Raw genomic sequence first — 21,906 nt, forward strand, 5'->3', positions numbered from 1 at the left:
TGCCTCTGCCTCCCGAGTGCTGGGATTAAAGGCGTGCGCCACCAACGCCCGGCAAACTGGTTAACTTTTTAAATTTTAAAAATGTTTTAGTTATTAAAAAAAACAGTTTAGTCCCGGGCTATAATTCTCTAATTCCAACACTAAGTTATTTAATCTTCTGATCCTTAACAGTCTTATCTGTAAAGTAGAAAAATAACTATGCTACATACCACTTAAAGTTATTTTGATAACCAAAACAAAATAATGGTCATAAAAATATTTTGAAAAGCACAAAGCCACTAAAGTAAATGGGAAGTATTATTAGCACCCACAGAGATTCCCACATCTTTAGAGGCCATCCTGGGCCAGGGAGAAGGTATTTTCCTTGTCCTCATTTTACTGGGTGAGATGCTGCAAAGTACTCAGCACTGTGTGAGTGGCTAGGCTCCCATTCTGAGCATGAGGGCTGCAGCTCATCCTCTCCTCCAAAAGGCTCAGGTCCAAGCTCACGAAGCCCACTCCCACCTCTGTCTGCGCCAGAGCGCCAACTTCCAAACTCCAGTCTGACTTTGAGTTCACCCCTCACATTTGGCATGTAAGTGCATCATTTTCTTTGTTTCATTCTGTTAACATCTGAACTATTTTTGTGTCATTTTATTTGTTATTTTTCGTGTGCTTCAGATAGGAGGAATCATATCCTATGCTGGCTCAGTCTACAAATGACCAAAAGGCATGTGAGTATAATATGTACTCTTTTTATGAGATGAGGTCTTGTTATGTTGTTAAGGGTGGTCTTGAACTCCTGAGAGTTCAAGCAATCCTCCTGTCTCAGCCTCCAAAACCAAGACTAGAGGATGATCAAACAGGGTAGAAATATTTTGGTATTTAGTGTTCATTACTTTTCTGAGTCCTATAAAGTACCTTAGGTTTCTAAGCTTAAAAAAAAGAAAAAAAAAATCTCATCAACTGTGTGAATTCCGGAGTATAAATAAATAAATAAATAAATAAATAAAAAAATAAATAAATAACTTTTGACATTGGAACCAGGGCCCCCTCGAAATACCTGATATCATAATACAGGTATCTTTTGATCGCCTCTTCATAGCCTTGTAAGCAGCGTCAGCAATAGCAAAAAGATGAGGAGGTCTCTCATATAGCTCACGACCTTTATACTGCTCAACTGTGTCCCTTCCATAGATGTTCAGCACCTTGTAGGGGTTCACAGAAACGACCACTTCTCCAATGAATGTGTAGATGCGTCCTTTCTCAAATCTGCACAGAAGCAAGAACAAAAGATAGGTGGGATGGGTTCTTTCCTCTTAATTTATTACCAAACAGGCTTAAATGTTCCAGAAACTGTTTCTGATCTGATAATCATCAGTTCTCAGTTTACTTTTAAAGACCACATTACAGCTAGGCACAGTGGCTTGTGTCTGTAGTCCCATTTCCTAAGAGGCTGAGGCAGGAGGATTGCTGTGATTTTAAAGCCAGTGAGTTCCAGGACAGCTTGGGCTACAGAGTGAGACTCTGTCTTAAAAATAAATACACAAACAAAAACTCAAAGACTATGTTTGAGTCAGGCATGGTAGCTTACACTTAGCTCTCTTAAGCCTGAGGCAGGATTGCTGTGAGTTGGAGGCCAGTCTGAGCTATGTAGTGAAGCTCAAACAAACAAAAAACATAACCCAAAACAAGAACAAAAACAAACCAACTAATAGTAGAGACCATATCTGATGTGGTACCCTTTGGATGTCACTAGTGAAAAAGACCAACGGTTTAAAATTCAGGCAAGAAGAACTTAACACTTAGAAGGCTGTGCATTTCCTGTTTCCAATACAGAAGGTCAAGCAAGAAGAGGAAAAAAGTTAGAGAAACCCTCACAGCTCTAGTAGGATAAGAAATAGAAGCTAAATCAGGTCTTCGATTTTACTTCACTGGATTTTCAATTACAAAGAGGCCTGTTCACATTTATTTTATCTCCCTCTAGAAGTCTCACTAAATTGTCAGTAAAGAAATAAACACAGTAAAATCCACAACAGAGAATGGTAAAGGAGACACTTTTGGTCTAAATCAAATTGGTTTTTGGAGTGACTGCCTAGAATCCTGTGGTATAGATACAGCACAATTTATTCAGTGACCTTCCTTCTCTCCTGCTACTATGAGAAACACTGCAGAAAACACCCTGGACACATAGCTTACAAATCAGTGAGAAGGACTCTCAGGGAAGTGTCTATATTTTTAAGGTATATGTAATATGATCCAATTTTTGTACGGGATAATATTTAAGTATGTTTGTCTATCTATACATACATTTGACAACTAAGTATATGCATGCATGGCAAGATATTATACAGCACATGGCATGTTTATCCTCATATACAGACAGTGGGGTGATAGGGATGGGTGAATGAGGAGGCAGATCAGAAGAAGCCATGGGAACAAAGTAAAATTAGCAAAAGCTCCATGACTGAAATTGTAAATAGGGATGATAAACCTGCACAAAAATTTAATATAAAAACATAGAAACCCCACACATACTATTTGCACAGTAACCCATACCTCTAAGTGTGTACAAACCAGAGCTTAACTGTTTATGCTAAAGTGATTGTTATCAATACATTCTATCTGCTGAAAGGCACAGGCAAATACAGCCATCTTTCAGCATCCATTGGAGACTGGGTCTAGGAGCCCTCACAAATAACAAAATCTGTGGATGTTTAAGTACCTTGTGTAAAATGTCCTAGATCTGTATAAAGCCTAGGTATATCATTCTCCATAATCTGTAGGCTATAATAATTCTTCATACACGTTATATGCTATCTAAATAGCCCTTACATTTTAATCTGCAGTTGGCTGGTTGTAAGGAAACCACATCTGTGAAAATGGAGGGAAGACTGTGTCTCACTTTCAAGAGTTGAATGAAGAAGGCTCACACAGGCAAAATGCTGGCCCATGGGTAGTTTGTCTCCAAGTACCCTGCTGTTTATAGCCATTGGACAAGGAGAAATAAGCATTAGGGCCTGAACGGCAAGTTTTTAAAACTTCCTTCCTTTAAGATGGAAGTTGTCAGCTATAATTAAGAGTGGAAACAAATAAGTACCAAGATTTTTATCAAGTAGTTGGCATGTATTTAAATAAGAGTCATCAACCAGTGAGGTTTCCTGTGCATTTTTCTATTGTGGTTTTCCCACTGACAGCAAAAGCACTGACTTTTGGGTCCTTCACATCTAGGCCTGAGTGTTCACATTACTAACTTAACAGTGGGGAGACTTTGTGAAAACTATACCCTTCCTGTGCTCCAGCCTCTCCAGTTGTTCAGTGGTAATAATTATACCCCTCTAGCATCCTTTCCCCCCCAAAAAAAACAGCAATTAATTTTATACTTCTATTATGCTATGCCTGAAAGTGATGTTTGTTTGTATGTGTTAAGACAGGGTCTCTGGCACTGAACTATGTAGCCAAGGTTGGCCTTCCATTCCTGATACTCCTGTCTCTACCCAAAGTAGTACTGGGATTGCAGGTGAGCATAGATTCTTTACCAAGTGTTTTTATTTTTATTAATGCTGCCCCTACTCAATAGCCTCCATAGATGAGGAATAGACTAAATGATCAAAATGGCATTCCTTGTCAATCGACTGCAAGTCACCAACGAGATATCTATCTATACAACTTACATTTAAAGACCCACGAACATGAAGCTGGGGAGATGGGTTCAGTGGTTAAGATTGTGTACGGTTCTCGCAAAGGACCAGAGTTCAGTTTCCAGCACTCATGACAAGTGGCTCACAAGTGACTGTAACTCTCAATCCAAGGACTTCAATATCCTCCTCTTTGGTCTCCAAGAGCAAGTACATAAACCCTCCCCACAAGAATATATATTTAAAAAACCCACAAAGAAATAACAAGTAGGATTCAGCACTCAGGTCTCTCTGGTTGGATCTGTAAATATGTAAGACACGCTCAGAAGGCATGGCCAAGGAACTTAGAAAGACAGGGTTATTTAGTTTTCAAAACTGCCCAAATAGAAAAAAAAAATGAAAAGGAGCAACAGGCTGTTAAGGAAAAAGTTACCTCATGAGCTTGATACTCTGACTCAGAGGCATAAGCAATAATGTATGTGACAGTGTGTTATCTCATCCTCACTGTATTTAATGATTCACTTTCTCAATGAATAGTTCTTACAGCCACAAATGGAATAGTCTCTGAAATTCTGTATTTGTTCAGATTAAATATTTTGTTTGGGCTGGAGAGATGGCTCAGCGGTTAAGAGCACTGACTGCTCTTCCAGAGGTCCTGAGTTCAATTCCCAGCAACCACATGGTGGCTCACAACCACCTGTAATGAGATCTGGTGCCCTCTTCTGGCCTGCAGTCATACATGCTGTGTACATAATAAATAAATAAATCTTAAAAAAAAAAAAAAAAAGAAAAAAGAAAAAAAATATTTTGTTTAATTAAATTGCTAAGCATCATATCTTCAAGATATAATTAAAATAAGTGCACAGTAGCAGATGTGGGGGCTTATACCAACAACTCCAGCACTTGGGAGGCAGAAGCAGGAGATCAAGAGATCAAGGGCAGCCTGGGTTACCTTGTTTCAAAAGGTATAAAATGTAGAAATCATTTCTTTGTAAACTATGCTATTTATAAATCATAGTATTTATACTATCTGTTGACTTAAAGACTGTTTCAGAGGCTCAACAAAATATATTAAATAAATGCTGCAGTAATTTGCAAAAATGATAGAAAGTTACTTCTGAAATTGTAAGCTGGTTATCAAATGACTTTAAGCTTGGTTAGATTTCGAAATAACCACTAGATGGTGCCATTACACACTCTAACATCAACTTGCCATTTCAGATGCCTGAAATGGTGCCTGAGAACAGAAAAGTAATGTAGTTAGGCCCTTTTGGGACTTCCCAGGGGAGGATCTGCAGTAATTACACTAGAAGACACCCTGCTCCAAAAGAATAATGAAAGCATTCCTATGATCTTTGTGTGTAAACCTGTTATGACAAAGTGTCTACTTCGTAGACTCCAAGGAAGGGGTCGAACCCTGGAAATTAAAAGAGGAAAAATTAAAACAAGAAAGTACTGTAAATAAATCATAATAACAGAGTATAACAGGAAAGAGAATAAAACCATGTGCTATAGTAGCAAAGATGATCACACACACAAAACAAACAAACAAACAAACAAACAAACAAACAAACTAATCTTCCAATGAAGAACAAACTCTATTCCCAGGCACACAAGGTCTGGTCCTCTTTACTTGACTCCTAACAACCAATACCACTTCTGTTCATGAGCACTTCTCCCTTCATCTATCTAGGTCTTTGCCTTCATGTTTTTTCCCCCTGAGTTTCACTACCTGGAATCCCTTCATCCTGGTCCCCTTCCTGCCCCACACTCAGCAGACTCCCCCTCATTCTTCAAAAGTCTGAGAACCAGTTTCTCTGTGGAGTCCTAATTGATACTCAATCTCCAACACCAGTATTATGATTTTCACTCACATTTTCCCCCTCAGAACTCTCCCAATCATTAAAATAGCTTAATAAGACAGGGCATGGTGGCACATACCTTTAATCTCAGCATTCAGGAGGCTGAGACAGGAAGACTGTTGGAGTCTGAGGCCATCCTGGATATATATATATATATATGTATGTATACACACACATACTTGTCTTAAATTAAATTAAAATTAGCTGGACAAGGCACACCCCTGTAATCTCAGGTCTTGGAAAGTGGAGGCAGGATGACCAGGAGTTTCTGGTCATAGTGAGCTTGAGGACAGCCTGGGTTACAAGAAATTGTATCTCAAAAGTTAAAAAAAAAACAACCAACCAATCAAAAATAGCTTAAATAGTTCTTTAAAATGTAAATAAAAATATTTATTGAAATTAGATATTTTCATTCGTTTCTAAATGAAACAAAAGTTCTAAAACATTTTTAACTAATATGTGGCAACAGAGCAGATATAAAGACAATACTGTTGGAAGACACATGTACAATATCCACGAGCTCTGAAATATTTTGTTGTTGTTAAAAGTATTCTAGCCCATTCACTCACATCACTTGCATATACGGCCATCTGCAGCAGTCAGTCAAGATGCAGCAGCCCCTTCAGACCAGTCACAGCAGAGCATGTCTACAGCCTACAGACAAGGTGTGCACAGGCGTGCGTGTGCAGGTAGTGGGGAAGGCGGCAAGAACACCACGTTACTATATTCACAGAGCAGATGATGTGACATGATAGTCTCTGGAAACCTGGGGGAGTAAGTTTAAATTTGATGTGTCTGGACACCAAGAATGAGCAACAAGTTTTATAGTCAAAGAGAACAATAAGATGCTTAAAATGAAGGGTGTGAAAATAGAAATTATGGATAGAGAAATTTCAATTATTTTAAGGGGAAACTGTACTGAATATGAAACCTTACCAAATGCAAGGGATAAAAAAATTTTTTTTAATTATTTACACTGAGTATAAGACAAAAAAGGAGTAACTGCAGACACTGCTCTCTAATGTACTTCAAAGCACATGAACTATGAACTCTAGCAACAAGGGAGCTTTCCACCACATCTCCTACCAAGATCTCCTGCCCCTGGCTGGCTCTGACTTAGGTGACTACTGAGTGTTCAGTATCCTGATTGACTTGACTAAGCACAACTGAGGCATGGCCAATGAGCCTCTGTCCATCTCCAGGAGCACCTGCTGCAGAGCTGGCATCTACTTGCTGTCCTTTTCCCAGCAGGGGATCTAACCACTGTAAGTGAACTCTGCCTCTGGACACTGGTGAGTTATTTAGAGCTGGATTGTTCAGTTGTTAGATTTCATTTTCTATGAGCTGTTTCCCCACTTTTATGTGTAAACAATAAACCCTGCATTTGAAAATGAAAAAAAATCAATAACTGTTAGAAAAATAGATAGCAGCTTTGGAAAACACAAATGAAAAAAATTACAAGGCATTAATGTGGGGAATTGAACTGTGTTCCCCAAACAATATATTAGGAAGTCCTAATTGTCCTGTAATAAGATCATATTTGGAAACAGGGCTTCTGCAGATATAATCAAGATGAGCTCATTAGGGTGGACTTTAAAGAAGGGGAAATGTCCCTCACATGTGGACACAGATAGAGCCATGTGAGGTAGCACGAAACAAATACCATCTACCCCTACCATCTATCTACCTGTACCAGAAGCTAGAAGAGTCTAGAAAGGGTTGTCAGAGAGAGCTTGGTTCTGCTCATACCTTGATTATGGACTTTTTGTCTTAGGACTGTGGACAATAAATTCCATAGAAACCCTAGAGACAGAGTTTTATTTTTTTTTTTTATTTTATTTTATTTTATTTTATTTTATTTTTTTTTTTTTTTTGGTTTTTCGAGACAGGGTTTCTCTGTGTAGCTTTGCGCCTTTCCTGGGACTCACTTGGTAGCCCAGGCTGGCCTCGAACTCACAGAGATCCGCCTGGCTCTGCCTCCCGAGTGCTGGGATTAAAGGCGTGCGCCACCACCGCCCGGCGAGACAGAGTTTTATTATCATAATAAATTCCATGAAAATCTGTCTCATCTTCCTTACAAAAAGAAATTCAAATCAAATCAGTAGGATTCACCTGCTCTTCTATGATCAAGTGACTTGGCAGTGAATGGTGTTAATAAGAACTTGAAGTCCCGGCCGGGCATTGCCTGTCTCTATCACAGGTACTGTTATGATGTGACTACTGTCACTCCTTCTGATCTACTTTCCACATATCACTAAATGTGTCCTGAAAACACACAGCTACTAGAAATGCCTGGTCTTCAAACATTTCTGCAGGAAACCACAATCTTGCCAATGTGACATCCAGACAGTGGTCCATGTCACACCAGTACCCCATCACTGTATGGTCTGGCCTCAAACACACAATTCTTTCTCCATCTCAAAGCTCACACCTGTTTGTTTCCCTCATGGTGACAAATAGTTTTTAGGGGAACAAAGGCTATAACTGCCCTGTTTACTGTTTTACCTTTGGCATGTAATATAGTATTACCAAGGAAAGATTAGATATTTAGTGAATAAAGCCAATAATGAATGGATGAATCTCTAGCACATCTCTTTCTTCCAGGAATTGTTTTGTACCCTGCTTATAGACAAAATGCAGGTTACCAGGTATGATATGAACAGCCTTAAATCATCTAACATCATTTCCCCCTATTTATATGGTTAATTCTAGCTTTTGCTGTCTGTTAGCTTCTAAGTTTCACAAGTGAAGGGGAGGTGTAATGATAAAGTGGCAGAAAAGGCCAAGGTGAGTTGCTAAGAGATCATGCCATGCAACAGATCTAATGTAGGAGGTTTATTGGGGAAGAGGAGGAGAGAGTGAAAGGATGCCTTGGAGTGGGAACATGAGAGAGAGCTAGACAGAGACTGGGAAACAGAAAAACTGAACAAGACAGAGAGAAGAAATAAGAAAGAGAGAATCTGGGGTGGCTGGGGCCTTTAAGGGTGGCCCCAACCATACACAAGTCTACACAGCTCGTAGCAGTGGATGATGACAAAAGCTGTGGCCACATCTGCCTCCGCAGGTTGGTGGGCATGCCAAATTTATAACAGGAGGGGTAAAATACAACAAAATGTCATCTGATATCTAAAAGATGGGCCATGTATTCATGTCCCCACAGAAAATAATCGGTTCCTCTCTTTATGTGAAGAACTTCAAAGCCAGGAAAACAAAAACAAAAACAAAACAACAACAACAAAAAAACCCCTCAAATCTGAGACACTATTTTCACTGCTGGAGAACATGGCTGCAAAATACGTGGGTCTGAGTAAGCAATTAGGGGCTTGTCCCTGAATGAGACTAATTTTCTCTCTCTCTCGGCAGTCATTAGTTGCCTGTAGTTCTTTGTCTAGTGGTGGAACTCTGTGAAATCTCCCTCTGCCCTTTCTCCATTAGCATGTCTATTGCTATTGGCATTGTTTAGGTCTTGTTCAGGCAGCCATTTCTAGTCTCACAGCAGACTTTCTGGTCTTCTGGCTCTTATAATAACTTCCAGGATGGTCCCTGATCCTTAGGTACACAAACAACAAAAATAGACTCAGCAGATTGTATTTATATATTTGTGCATCCATCCATCCATCCATCCATCCATCCATCCATCCATCCATCCATCCATCCATCCATCCATCCATCTATCTATCTACCTACCTACCTACCTACCTACCTACCTACCTACCTACCTACCTATCTCAATAATAAAGAAAAAGAGGCTATTAATTTGAGATGGAGATGGGGGCAGGGGAGGGATTGGAGAGAGATACATGGGAGGGGTTGGAGGGAGGAAAGGGGGAAAATGATATAATTGTATTTTAGTTAAAATATATTAAATAAGAAAGAAAAGTAAAAAATAAAGATACAGTTAGAATGCCAGTTGGGTGGCAATAGACTATAAGGCTGGGGTAGGATTCTCCAGAAGGCTGTATATGCCTTAAATCAGAGTCTATTATAAGGTGCTCTTCCTCTTATAACCAGGATTCACAGATCCAGGAATTGAGGAATGAAAATAAAAATGGTTCCACTCACTATCATCCCTAGTGGCTCACTAGGGACAGTTTTTCTTCCTGTTTCTACAAGCTTGTGTTCAGCAGGCCTAGAAGTTTTGGTTCCAGGGTGAAGAATGCTTCTGTCAGGAGGCACAACAAACACCCCATTGAATTGGAAGTCAAGACTTCTCCTGACATTTTGGGCTCCTGATGGCTTTGAGTCAACTGGCTAAGAAAGGAGTAACAGCAAGAGGTGGAGGTGTTGACTGATCCAGACTAACAAAGGGAAATTGGACTGTCAGAAATGCAGAAGATCTTTTAGCACACCTTGTTACCAAGTCCTGTGACTAAAGTCAACAAGAAACTACAACAACCCAATCCAGGCAGGTGATAAATAGCCCAGACCCTTCAGGAATGAAAGTAAAGGTCACTCCTCCAGATAATGAACCAAGACTCACTGAAATGCTTGATGAGAGCAGAGGAAATACAGAATGGGTAGAAGAATGTAGTTATAAATACCAGCTTAAGATCATGTGATTGTCAACAGAAATAAGGGTTATAATGGACAAGACTTTTTCTGTCCTGTTAAGAATATTCTTGTTCACATATTAAATAGAAATTTGTGGCTTTTTTCTATTTATCATTGTAAATAGAATGTTGTATTATGTAACACGGATTGAGATCATATTAGAGGTTAAGTGTTGGTAAACCTATATCATGATATTTAAACTAAGGGACATTACAAGATTAAACATTCCTAAAAGGACTTTGCTACCAAAGCTCTTAGGAGCCCAGAAGAATGCAGTTCAAGTCTTAGACACCAGCCACTGGAACTGCAAGTTTGAATGTTGTCCTTGCTGGGTTTGATTTTGCTTTGGTGTAATTGTTCATTGCTATGGCCTTGTCTTTTCCCTTTTGGAATAAGAATCTCTACTTGGTACCATAATATGCTGAACAGATCTAACTTGGTTTTGTTATTTATATGTGCTTACAGTTAAGAGACTTGCAACTTTTAAAGCATTGGGATTTTTAAAGGTTTGGGGGGATTTTAAAAGTGGATTATATTTGATATTATGAAATAAACATGAGACATAGGGGAAAAACAAGTAGGTTTGAACTGGAATTGGAGGAATCATGGACTATGGAGTAGAGAGAGGAAAGAGGAAGTAACAGTACGCATGTGCATTTCCTAACTGTACACTCAAGATGCCAAGAAGGAATAACACCCGGGTGTAGGTGTGCAAATACCATTCTTACCTGATAGGATTCTGCTGTGGATATTGTTCTATATAAATAAAACACTGGTGGCCAGTGACGAGGCAGGAAGTAGGTGGGACAAGGAGAGAGGAGAATTCTGGGAAGCGGAAGGCTGAGGGGAGAGACACTGCAGCCACGGCCAGGAGAGGCAACCTGTAAAGACGCCGGTAAGCCACCAGCCACGTGGCAAGGTATAGATTTATAAAAATGGGTTAATTTAAGATAAAAGAACAGTTAACAGAAAGCCTGCCACGGCCATACAGTTTATAAGTGATATAAGCGTCTGAGTGATTATTTTATAAGTGGATTGTGGGACTGCGGGGCTTGGGGAACCTGGAGAGAAGCCCTCCAGCTACAAATGGCGCCCAGCTACAGGATTCAAGGCTCCATGGAAATGAACTGAAGTCTTCACAGACTAAAAGAACCACAAAATGAATCTACAGTACCTTGTAGCACCAGAAAGTAGAGAAGTGCTCAAAGAACGACAGATTGAATGGGCCCCTTGGAACCTCCTAAGAAACTGGCATGAAAAGAAGTGATGTCAGTGACAGATTTTAATTCATGGAACACAGTAAACACCCAGCATGATGTGACTAAAGACATGCACGAGAAGGAGCTTCTCCTGTAGGTCAGAGTCAAGGCATACAAGTAGAAGGGATGACGTTAGAACGTTATCAGTAGACGCTGAAACCAGCAGTTACAATCTAAGGGACAGGATATTTACATAGCCTCAGAGTACTTCCTCACAAACTATTTCTTAATTTCAAAGGGAAAAATGATAACTTTACAGCACAGGGAGTTCATGAACACTAAAGCCAAGTTATTAAAATTAGAACCAACAATTCTAGAGCAAACTGATACTTGCTTGTGACGGTTAACTTCACTATCGACTTGTGACTGGGCCACAAGGTGCCCAAAGGCTTAACTAAAAGGGTATTTTGGAGAGGTCTACATGGGTATTTCTAGGTGAAATTAACCTTCTAATTAGTAGATTGCTTAAAGTATTTTCCCTCCTCAGCCTATTAAAGATCTGAAGAGAATAAAACACGATTCAAAACAACAAAACCACAGTTTTTTCTCCTGTCTGTATCTGAGCTGGGACACCAAATTTTCTGCCTTTAGGTTTAGACTGGACTTGATACCATCAGCTCTCTTGGTCCTCGGGCCTTCAGACTCAAGCTGAAAACTGTGCCACTGTCTTTCCTAGGTCTCCTGTCTGTCAGCTGCAGACCGCAGACTTCCCAGCCTCTGTAACTGCATAAGTGAACAGATACCTAACAGTAAATCTCTCTCTCAATCTCAATTTCTATCATATTTTTCTTTCATATCTGATTGGATCTCTTTCACCAGAGAACCTAGGTTAATACAGATTTGGGAAACAAGAGCAATTCTGGAGGAAATTTAAAATGTGAGAGTTTTCTGAACTGCTGTGAAGTTTCTAGAATAGGTCCTTTAATTTGATTGAGAGTTCTGCTTCAGATGGTAAAGAAGAAGTTCATAGTCTATTGGGAAGATGAGATATGCAAAACAAAACCATTGCATACTCTTTGTCAGCCATTTATAAGAAGTAGGCAACTGGGAGTCTCTGTGTATAGCACCCCTGAACATTTTTAGAAATCCACAAAATAGGACATTCACGGGTGGATCTTAATGTTGCTGGGCAAGGTACTGAGAGAAAGGGTGAGCTTAGGGATCCCAGTTGGACTAAAGAGCAGTACACATGGCTTGAAGGAGACACAGAGCAGCCCAAGACTGAGAACCCAGAGGCCAGCAGGGCCTCCTGCTAGGACGCAGGGAGGAAGGCACAGCAGCACGTGCGGCAGCCCCAGCCCAGAACCTGAACCTCAGCCAGAGCAGTGAAGGCTGGAACTAGAGGACAGTCTACAAACATAACTGCACAGGGCCTGCTCGGGAAAACAGAGCATGGCTGAGTAGCATATTCCAGATTGTAGGGCGTTAAGGAGACGTGACAAGTAAATGCGCGCACACTCCTAGTTTGAATCAAGAGTAAGGGGAAAATTGCTTTGAGGATATTACTGGAACAACTGATAAAATATGAACATCAGCTAAGAGTTAGACATTGAATTGTGACAAAATTACATTTCCTGATTTTGATCACTGCACTGTGGTGAAGAGAACATTCTTGTTTTTAGGAAACATGCCTTGAATTATTCAGTGGATCATGATGTCTCCAATATACTCTCCAAAAGTGAAAATAATTATATGCATACATAAAAATATAAAAAGAGAAGCTCAGAAACAGAGCAAAATACAAAAAACTGGTGGAGAATAAAAGGTATTTTTTTATACTATGTTTTCCATAAATCTGAAATTAAAGGATGAAATTAAAAGTCTAAATCCCAAGGCTCTTTACACAGTGAGTTTAAATATCAGTTAGTGTATTAGCTGTGACAAGGTGATATAAACTAGTAAAAGACTCAAATGATATAAAAGACAGTGGAAGTATTTCTCTTTCCCTCTTGGAGGTAACCACTGCTGCACTTTCCTGTGAAATCTTCTGGAATAGTTTATGGATACACAAATGTGCATACATAGGTCTTAAATTATTAGTAGTGTGCATGTAGATGTGTGGTATGTGTGGGTGCATGGTATGCTGCAGCACACATGCCATCAGTTCTCTCCTGCTACCTTTGCATGGGTTCTGGGGACTGAACTCAGGGGTCAGGCTCAGCTGCAGGCTGCAAGTGCTTCTATCCGGTGAGCTAACTCACCACCTGGTAATATTTTTGGGTGGTTTTTTTTTAATTAACATAAACACATTTTTTTCCCTAACTAAAATATTTATCTTGGCAAAAGTCTCATATAAGTTTCATGTTTAAAGGACTGCACAATATTGAGTTCATACCATTGGACATTCACATTGTTAACCAATACTTGTTACTGTGGACAAAGCAAGTGTAAACATACGGTGTTTATTCTCCTTTGGGCACATATGCTTGTCTACCTGTATAACACACTTCTGTGGTGAAAAGTGCTGGTTTAGAGACCACTCGCAGGAGCTGGAAAGATGGCTTGCTGTTCTTACAAGGGATCTGGGGTCAGTTCCCAGCACCCACCTGCTGGCTCACAACTGTTTTTAACTCCAGTTCCAGGGGATCCTATGCCTTCATTTGACCTCCATGGGCACTAGACATGCACATAGTACACATACATACATGTAAGCAAAATGTTCATACAATATAAAACAAAATAAATATATCTAAAATTTTTAAAGGCTACATGCAATTTATAATGTTGATTTATTGCCAAGTTCTTCTCCAGTGAGATACTATAGTTTATGATTGTATTTCCAATGTGTGATAGTTTCTGGCTCTGGGTGCGGACTTTTTAACTACTGATCCTGGACTATGTTGAAAGGAGAGACTATACTGCAAAGTCCACAAGACTTTGACCCTTTGGTTTGCCTGCTCACGTGCTGCTCACTGGGGCACCAGCCAACTCAGTGAGGGTCAGTCCACCGTTCCAGTGTTTGGATGAGCACTTATCCCAAAGGCAAAAGCATCCTTTCCTGCTTCCTCTGTCAAAGTCATGGTTTCTATGCAACCTAATCACTTAGTTTATCCACTTTGGAGGAGTATGGACATGGACTATGTGTTGGAAAGAGAAGGGATTTTCAAGTCACACAGTCCTGGGGCTGCAGGCTTGAATCCAAATTACTGACTGTATGTATTTATATACATATTTGAGTAGTCAGTAAGTGCCCAGGAGCCTGGCACTCAAGCCAGAGCTTAAGTTGAGAGGAAACTGAGAACTATATTATACTGTTCCATGCTTTATATAAATTGACAGTGCCACATAGTAAGCACAATAATTGAGTTTAAAAATTAACCATTTTTAAAACTATTCTTTTGCTCTTACTCTCCTCTCCACAATCCTTAATCATATGGTTTCAGAAATATTTGAGGCAATGATAGAGATAGAAAGAATGCCACAGTTTAGAGAAGGAGACCTAGCCCAGCTTTAAAAGTCGGAGTTCAAAGACATTCCTAATGATCATGCTGCCCGACATTTGAGTTATTTGTAATAAAGTTGCTATATAGGCAGTTCCCGACACTTCTTGATTTCAACTGTCTTAAAACCACTTTGAACTGAATGTTTATTTTTATCTTCTATGGACACAGAAGCCTGCAATTCACAACATGTTTGAGAACTCTTGCTAAGCATAGTGCACTCATGTAGCAAACGGATGCTCCTGGGCCATCGATAGCACAGGAAAGTGGCACTGACACAAATGCCCTCTGTATGTGGCTGCCGGTTAGCACTAACTAGATCAGTGACTGTGTTACCACATCACTGTGCCTCGGATTTTTCATCTGAAAATTAGGGCAGTAATGGTACTGTTAGTCAGGTCTCTATTGCTGTAACAAGTGCAGTGACGGTTTATAAATATAGATAAAGGGTTATTTTGGCTTTAGACTTTGGAGCTTTCAGACTGGGTAGCCCTTACTGCTTCAAGCCCTTGGTAAGAAGCACACAATGGTGGGAATGTGTGGCAGAGCAAAACCTCTCATCTCAAGGACCAGGGAGCAAAAGATGGTAAGGATAGAGTTGAGAGTTCCATAATCTCAAAGGCATAATAACCTAATTTATGCTTCAGTAATCTAAAGATCATCCATTATATCCCAGCTCTTAAAGCTTCTACCACCTTCCAATAAGGGAAGGACCCTAGTTTCACTACAAGTGTCTTTGGGGGACATTTTACAACCAAACTAGCTGGGCATGGTAGTGCATTACCTGGAATCCCAGCACACAGGAGGCTGAAGCAGAAGGATCAAAAGTTTGAGATCAGCATGGGCTACACATAGCAAGTACAAGGCTAGTCCTGTTGGCTATAGGAGACCCATTCCTAAAAGGCAATATACCATCCAAACTACAGCATATAACCACCTCACAAGATTGTTACAATGAGATGCTCCACATGAAGTCCTCAACACACTATTGGTGCAAACTAAGAGCATAATTACACTAAGCACGATTTTTATCAGCAGCATTCCTGTAAGTCTTTTTAAATATTCTTATTGCTGTCTTTGTATTCATTTGTATTCATGTGTTTGTTCATCCAGTTACTATTACTTAGCACTCATGTTTCAAGGTTTCTGAGCCATGAGTAATAAACAGCTGACCATTTTTGCCTTACTGCAAGTAAGAAGGAGAAGAGGCAACCAAATGTGTATTGCACTGGTGGAGGAAGGGACCAAGTTTCTGAAGAACCTAGAGCAGAACAGGTGATGACCATGTCCCAGAAGAGAGAACAGGGGAGGATTCTGGGAAAGGAGAGACTGACATATATGAGGCCTTGAAGCCATCTGAGGGGTCTGGAGCAGACGTTTGTGGTGGATCATATCTGCTTTGGTACAAGAGACTGAGTACCTGCTGACTGACCATTAGGGGGCTACTGCAATAGTCTCAGGAACGGATGGAGCTTCAGAAAGATGGAGAGATGAGCGGGATTTCAGATAGAAGAACTGCTCAACCAGGATAACTTACTGATTACAAGAGGAAAGGAGGTAGAGGTATTAGGGCTACTCACATGAGCAACCGAGCAGACCACAGTGCTGCTTATTTATGGACAGACAGCAGAAGAAAAAACAAATTTTAAGAGGTGGCTATGGGGCTGGGGAGGTGACTTAGTAGCAAAGTGTTTGTTGGAAAAGCATGAAGACCTGAGTTAGGATCCTCAGCATCCACATAAAAGCAGAGTGTGGCGGTAGCTGCATGTAATCCCAGAACGTGGGGCAGAGGTTTCACTGGCCAGCTGGCCAGCCAGCCTAGCCAATCAGTGAAAACTGTCTTACAAAACAAGGTGGAGCTGGCTAAAGTTCAGAGAACAAGCAAGTGTGGAATGCTCCACCTTAAGCCAGACGTCCATATTCCCATCACCTAGGACTCAGAGAACACTGAGAAGAGGGGAAGGAAGAAGCACAGAGGCAGGGGAGGAGTGACATGAAGCAGTGTCTTCCGGACATGACACAAGAACTCACTGCAGCTGCAGTCACCCCCACAAGACCTGTTCAAAATCAGGCTTTTCAACACCTTTTCATGGAACAAGGAACAGCCCGTGAGGCTCCACCCCTAACTGACTAGTGACAGTTAATGGCGGCTGGAGAACGGTTGTCACTTTCTTTAGTGGTGTGGTCACTGATAAGTTGCCCACACTCCCATGAACAACCTCTTACTCGTGCTCATGCAACCCTAATTTAACTCTGTGGGTCACATGCACACAAAAGACATGAAAGTGTGTATGTGTGTGTGGTACTTGTTGGGAAGAAAGCTTTCAGCAGGGGAGAATGAGAAAGGGTAACAGGTTGAAAGGAACTGAAATACATTGCATGCATGTATGAAACTGTCAATGAATAGAAAAAGTGACAACAAGAAGGCCATCCTCAGTGCTGACTGGCTGTCATTTACATTGAGACTTTTGCTTTGGGGCTGTGGAGGTAAGCCTCAGGTGAAGGAGGGAGGTTAGGCTGAAGCACACACACTGCTCCCATGCTGGGAGTGTCCATGGGATACACGGACGTCACAGTGCTTACTGAATGCCAATGCAACCCCTTTGATGCCAGCCGCCCCTGGGAAATCAGAAGGTCAGGTAATACCCCCAGGTGAATATGAATAGCTGCTCCTTGGGGGCCTCTGCATAACAGCTGGGCATTTGGGAACAAAGTTTTGTGAGTTAGGAGAAGGGAGCTAAATTTATAGAAGACTAAAGAATATATAAAAGATAAAAGACATCGCCATTACCACTCTGCAAAGCGTTTTCATCTTTAAATGATATTTGAGATAGATTATACAGCTTTGCTCGTATGTCAGAATCTTTCCTTAGTGCCAGGGAGAGCCAGATAGGTTGTTCTTACTTTTCCTGGTGCACTACACTGGGTGCTAAGGCAGTTTTCACAGAGGCAGAGACCTGGAGCCACCGAGAGATTTATTATTACATTCTCTACATATTAAATGGGCCTGTATTCAGACTACCAAAATCAACACAAAGACAAATATGATTTGGACCTTCTAGCACTCTGCTTTACCAGCTGGTCCATCTCCACTTGTGAAAATAACCAAGAGTTATCTATACTCAGGAACAGCAGCCATCAGGAAGCAAACTAAGAGAGTAAGAATGTGGTGGCAAAGAAAAGAGTCAAAACAGATCAAATACACCAAGAAATGGAAAAAAACAAATAAATTTTCCTACTTTCCCCCTTAGCTCTTCTAGCAGATATCAAATTTATTTTATTTTTTTATTGTTAGATAAAATTGAGAAAGGAATTTATGTAGGTGGATCGGCTGCCAACTAAAGACAAACACTATGTAACTTTTGTTTTTTTGTCCAAGTGGCACTGCACAGGAGCTTCCTGGGCTGGAGGCAAGCTCAACCTTGCTTATCTAGGCCATGACCAGTTTCTTTAAATGCCTATTAACATGATATAACACAAAAGTTAAGACTACTTATAAATAGCATTAGTTTCAAATCTTTACTTAAACAAGTCCCACCAGCCTCTGTGAATAATAATTGAAACTAGATGATGACTGAATAACTAAAAGTTTTAGCATCCTTATTTTCAAATTTCAGAAAATAGTCTGTCTTAAGTTTTTGCTTATATAATTCCTCCAAGTTTAAAAACAAGGGTTTGGCCAGTGTATCTGGCACAGCCAGGCTGAGAATTCAGCTGGCTCACTGCGTGTGTGGTGGGGTCAGAGTAAGGATTCTGTCAGTGCACTGAGGTGTCCACCAGGGCCAGGGTCTATGTTGTGGTCTGTTTGTATACATGGTGGGGAAATTAGTGACATATAGGAGGATTGAGTAAAGAATATGTTGAGGATAATGGAAGCTAGGTTTGTCTATACTGCAGAAGGAAGTTATAGATATGGAAGAGGAAAGGATTCATATGAGACTGGAATAAAATGTGGGATACTAATATGAACTCATGTTTAATGTAGACAAAAAAATCTTATGATATTCTGAGGACCTCCAAAGACACTGTGGATGTCCAAATTCAAAAATGCTCATGTCCCTTATAAAACTGTGTATGTATATATAACCAATGCATATCTTTCCATATACCTTAGATCATCTCTATATTACTTATAAAACCTAATATAATGCCTACATACCACTTCATTACATAGATTCAGTATGATACACTGTAAATTCAAGTTTTGCTTTTTGGAGCTTTCTGAACCATCTTATTTTTTAAATATTTCCCATCTGCAGTTGGTCAAATCTGTGGATGTCAAACCCACAGACACAGGAGCTGACCATGCATGAATGAACCCTGCCCATTCTTCAGCTCTGTTTGCTAAGGAGCCTAAGGGTAGTGATATGCAAGAAACAATCACACCTGCCACCCAGATCCTCATTCCCACTGAGCTACACCCATGCACAGCCCTATCGATTTTTCTTCTCACTCTTGGCATTATGGTCTATAGCTTTTATCCTGACTAGCCTTCAAGGACACACAGAACCATTGGTTACAAGGGATATAAATGGGAGTGAACTTGCAACACTGATCACCACACATGAACAACTGGATTATGTCCTGCAGACAGTGTGGTCACTTGTTAAGATTCTAACATATCAGTGCCTTTGCATCAGCCCATATGGATTCTGCTAATAAGGTCATTCTTTGTGTACTTCCAGTGCCTTATTAGAACAGCATACTAATAAATGACAGCAGATACAAACGATTTCAGTTGTTAATTCATAAAAACATATTTCTCAAAAAATGTTTTTGCTGAGCAATGCAAATTTATCCTCTCAGTACTGGGGGGTCAAAATTCCAAAACCAAGGTGTCAGCAGTGCCTGCATTCCATATTGGGGCTTCAGAAGAAAATCCATTCCTGCCTTTCCTAACTGCTAAAGGCTGCCTGCATTCCTAGGGTCATGGTCCCTTCCTCCATCCTCTGCTATGTCCTCTGCTTTTCCTGACTGTCCCTAAATTTTATTCTTAGTATAAACTAGGAAAATATTTTTTTTTCCTGAGGAAGAACATGATAATCAAGTAGTTTGGCATTAAGTTTTTCCTATCCTCACATTCTGTTTAAAATATAAAAAGATCACTTTGAGAAGAAAAAATTTTCTCATTGTTGGAAATCTGTGTTGGGAGTTAGCTCTGGGTTTTAAAAACAACTTTCACATTTATGAAATCTCAAACTTAAAACTTGTTAAGTAAAACATTAAGAAATAAACTCCCAAGTATTTTTCACTCAGATGATCCCATCCATTATGTTTTTATAAACATTATTTTCATATATTTATGTATACATCCATCTAAGTACGTATAAGTACACATAAAATTATAACATTATCAAAATCTATTTCTAAGATCAAGCAATTGATTTCAACCATAGAATTTATATATCATTATATTCTTCAAATGATACATAGTTCAAGTTATAAAAGATAAAAGATATTGCAAAACCCAAATGTTTTGTTTGTCTTGCTTTTCAATTGTTGAGTATATCACATGATTACATGCCAATCTAATAATCAAGCAGAAACACCAAGAAGAGTTAGAGATCTAAAGAAGAAACCAGGGAGCCAGATAGGTAAGTGACAGACAGGAAGTATGCCAGGTGGGGAATGGTGGAGAGCTGGACCAGTGTATTCCCTGTAGAAAGGAAGCAGCAGGTTTACTGGCAGATGGCTCCCATTCTAAAAATGTAGATGAGGTGTGTCAGAACTTCTGATTTTTCAAGAGAAGCTGCAAATAGCTTTTTGAATTTTTTTTAAAGGGATATTATTCTGTCTGAAATTGAAACTAAAGTTTAAAGAATATAAAACTGCCTTTTGGAAAAAAAAAAGAAAAAGAAACAACAGCTTGCATAAAACTCATCACATCAGCAGCTAACAGGTGTAATAACAGTCCCCATTTAATTTGTGGCTGTGACTCATCAGAGTTCTAACGTAAATAGGTGATACACAGTGTGCAAAACAATGAGAAAATGACCCTGCCCCAAGGATCCTGGAGTCAATTCTCTTGCAAGGGAAGTGATGCAACTCCAACTACACTGCTGGCAGGGATTGAGTCCACATTACAAAACAACATCTGCAAAACAGAGCTCTTAAAGGAACCTTCCAGAGTATTCCCACTTAGAATGAATCTGCTTCAAAGTAATTACTAAGAAGCTTGTGATGATTCAAAAGAACAAAGACTTTGGTTCTGACTTTTTTAAAGATAAGAACACAAATAAGGAGCTGGAGAGCTGGCTCTGCAGTTAAGAGCACTTTGTGCTTTTGCAGAGGACCTGAGTTCAGTTCTCAGCACCTACAACCTTCTACAAATCCAGTTCTAGGGGATCTGATATCCTCTTCTGGACTCTGAAGGTCCCTGCACTCTCATGTGCACATACTCACTCCAACCCAACCCAGAGACACATAATAAAGACTAAAATAAATCTTAAAAAAAGACGAAGAAACCCCCTTTGCATTCAAAGGCTGACTATAAGATTTATGTAGGAATAACCAGCATTTACACATTGCATACTAACTATGACTGTTGTTTAGTTTATAAAAAATACATTTGATTCAATTTCCACTTTTAAACATTTTATACTGTAGCACTTTAAAGTCTTCTTTCTCCACAAGGCTTTTCTAGGTTCTGCTGGCCTTAAGTCCCTTCCCTCCTCCCACTGGGCTTTCAGGACATTACTGCCTCTAACTTCTCTGCCAATTTATTCCTGCTGTCTCAGGGAACTCTTTCATTGCTCTTTTAAGCTAGTAAGTATTTCTACATGTTTATAGTATGTTCTACATTCATTCTTAAAATAAATATTAATTAAAATAATGTTGTTTGGTCTGTGTTATGGAAAGACAACGTTTATAGAATTTTAGGCAATTTGACATTATGATGACAGCCAAAAGTGAGATTTAGTGGTCTTACATTGTTCAACAAGGTACACATCAGTTTGGATTCTCTCAAACACATGCTGAGGTTGCATGAGGAAGTAGTGTGGACCCAGCAGTTAGCTATGGACAGTAGCACCAGGTTAGAAAGAATAATACTTAATAACACTGTAGTAACTCTGGCTCAAAAACATATATAGATCAGACAAAACATAAGCATTCTATTCATAATTTGTTGCTTGTTATGTTTATAGTCACTTTGTTAATCAGGCTATTTCTGCAATTT

General features: G+C 39.8%; 1 protein-coding gene across 2 annotated transcripts in view; it reads right to left on the reverse strand.

Moving 5' to 3' along the window:
- The window catches only part of Myo1d (myosin ID), a 316,231-nt gene that overhangs the window by 224,568 nt on the left and 69,757 nt on the right, over nucleotides 1-21,906 (reverse strand). Inside the window, exon 2 of one of the 2 annotated variants that reach the window (XM_042282484.2) lies at nucleotides 1,043-1,251. The exons of the other annotated variant lie outside the window; for it this stretch is intronic. Within the exon in view, the coding sequence (XP_042138418.1) occupies nucleotides 1,043-1,251 (209 nt within the window). The remainder of the gene's footprint in view (nucleotides 1-1,042; nucleotides 1,252-21,906) is intronic. 2 annotated transcript variants of the gene reach the window in all.

This window comes from Peromyscus maniculatus, chromosome 8 (assembly GCF_049852395.1).
Source record: "Peromyscus maniculatus bairdii isolate BWxNUB_F1_BW_parent chromosome 8, HU_Pman_BW_mat_3.1, whole genome shotgun sequence".
Lineage (NCBI taxonomy): Eukaryota > Metazoa > Chordata > Mammalia > Rodentia > Cricetidae > Peromyscus > Peromyscus maniculatus.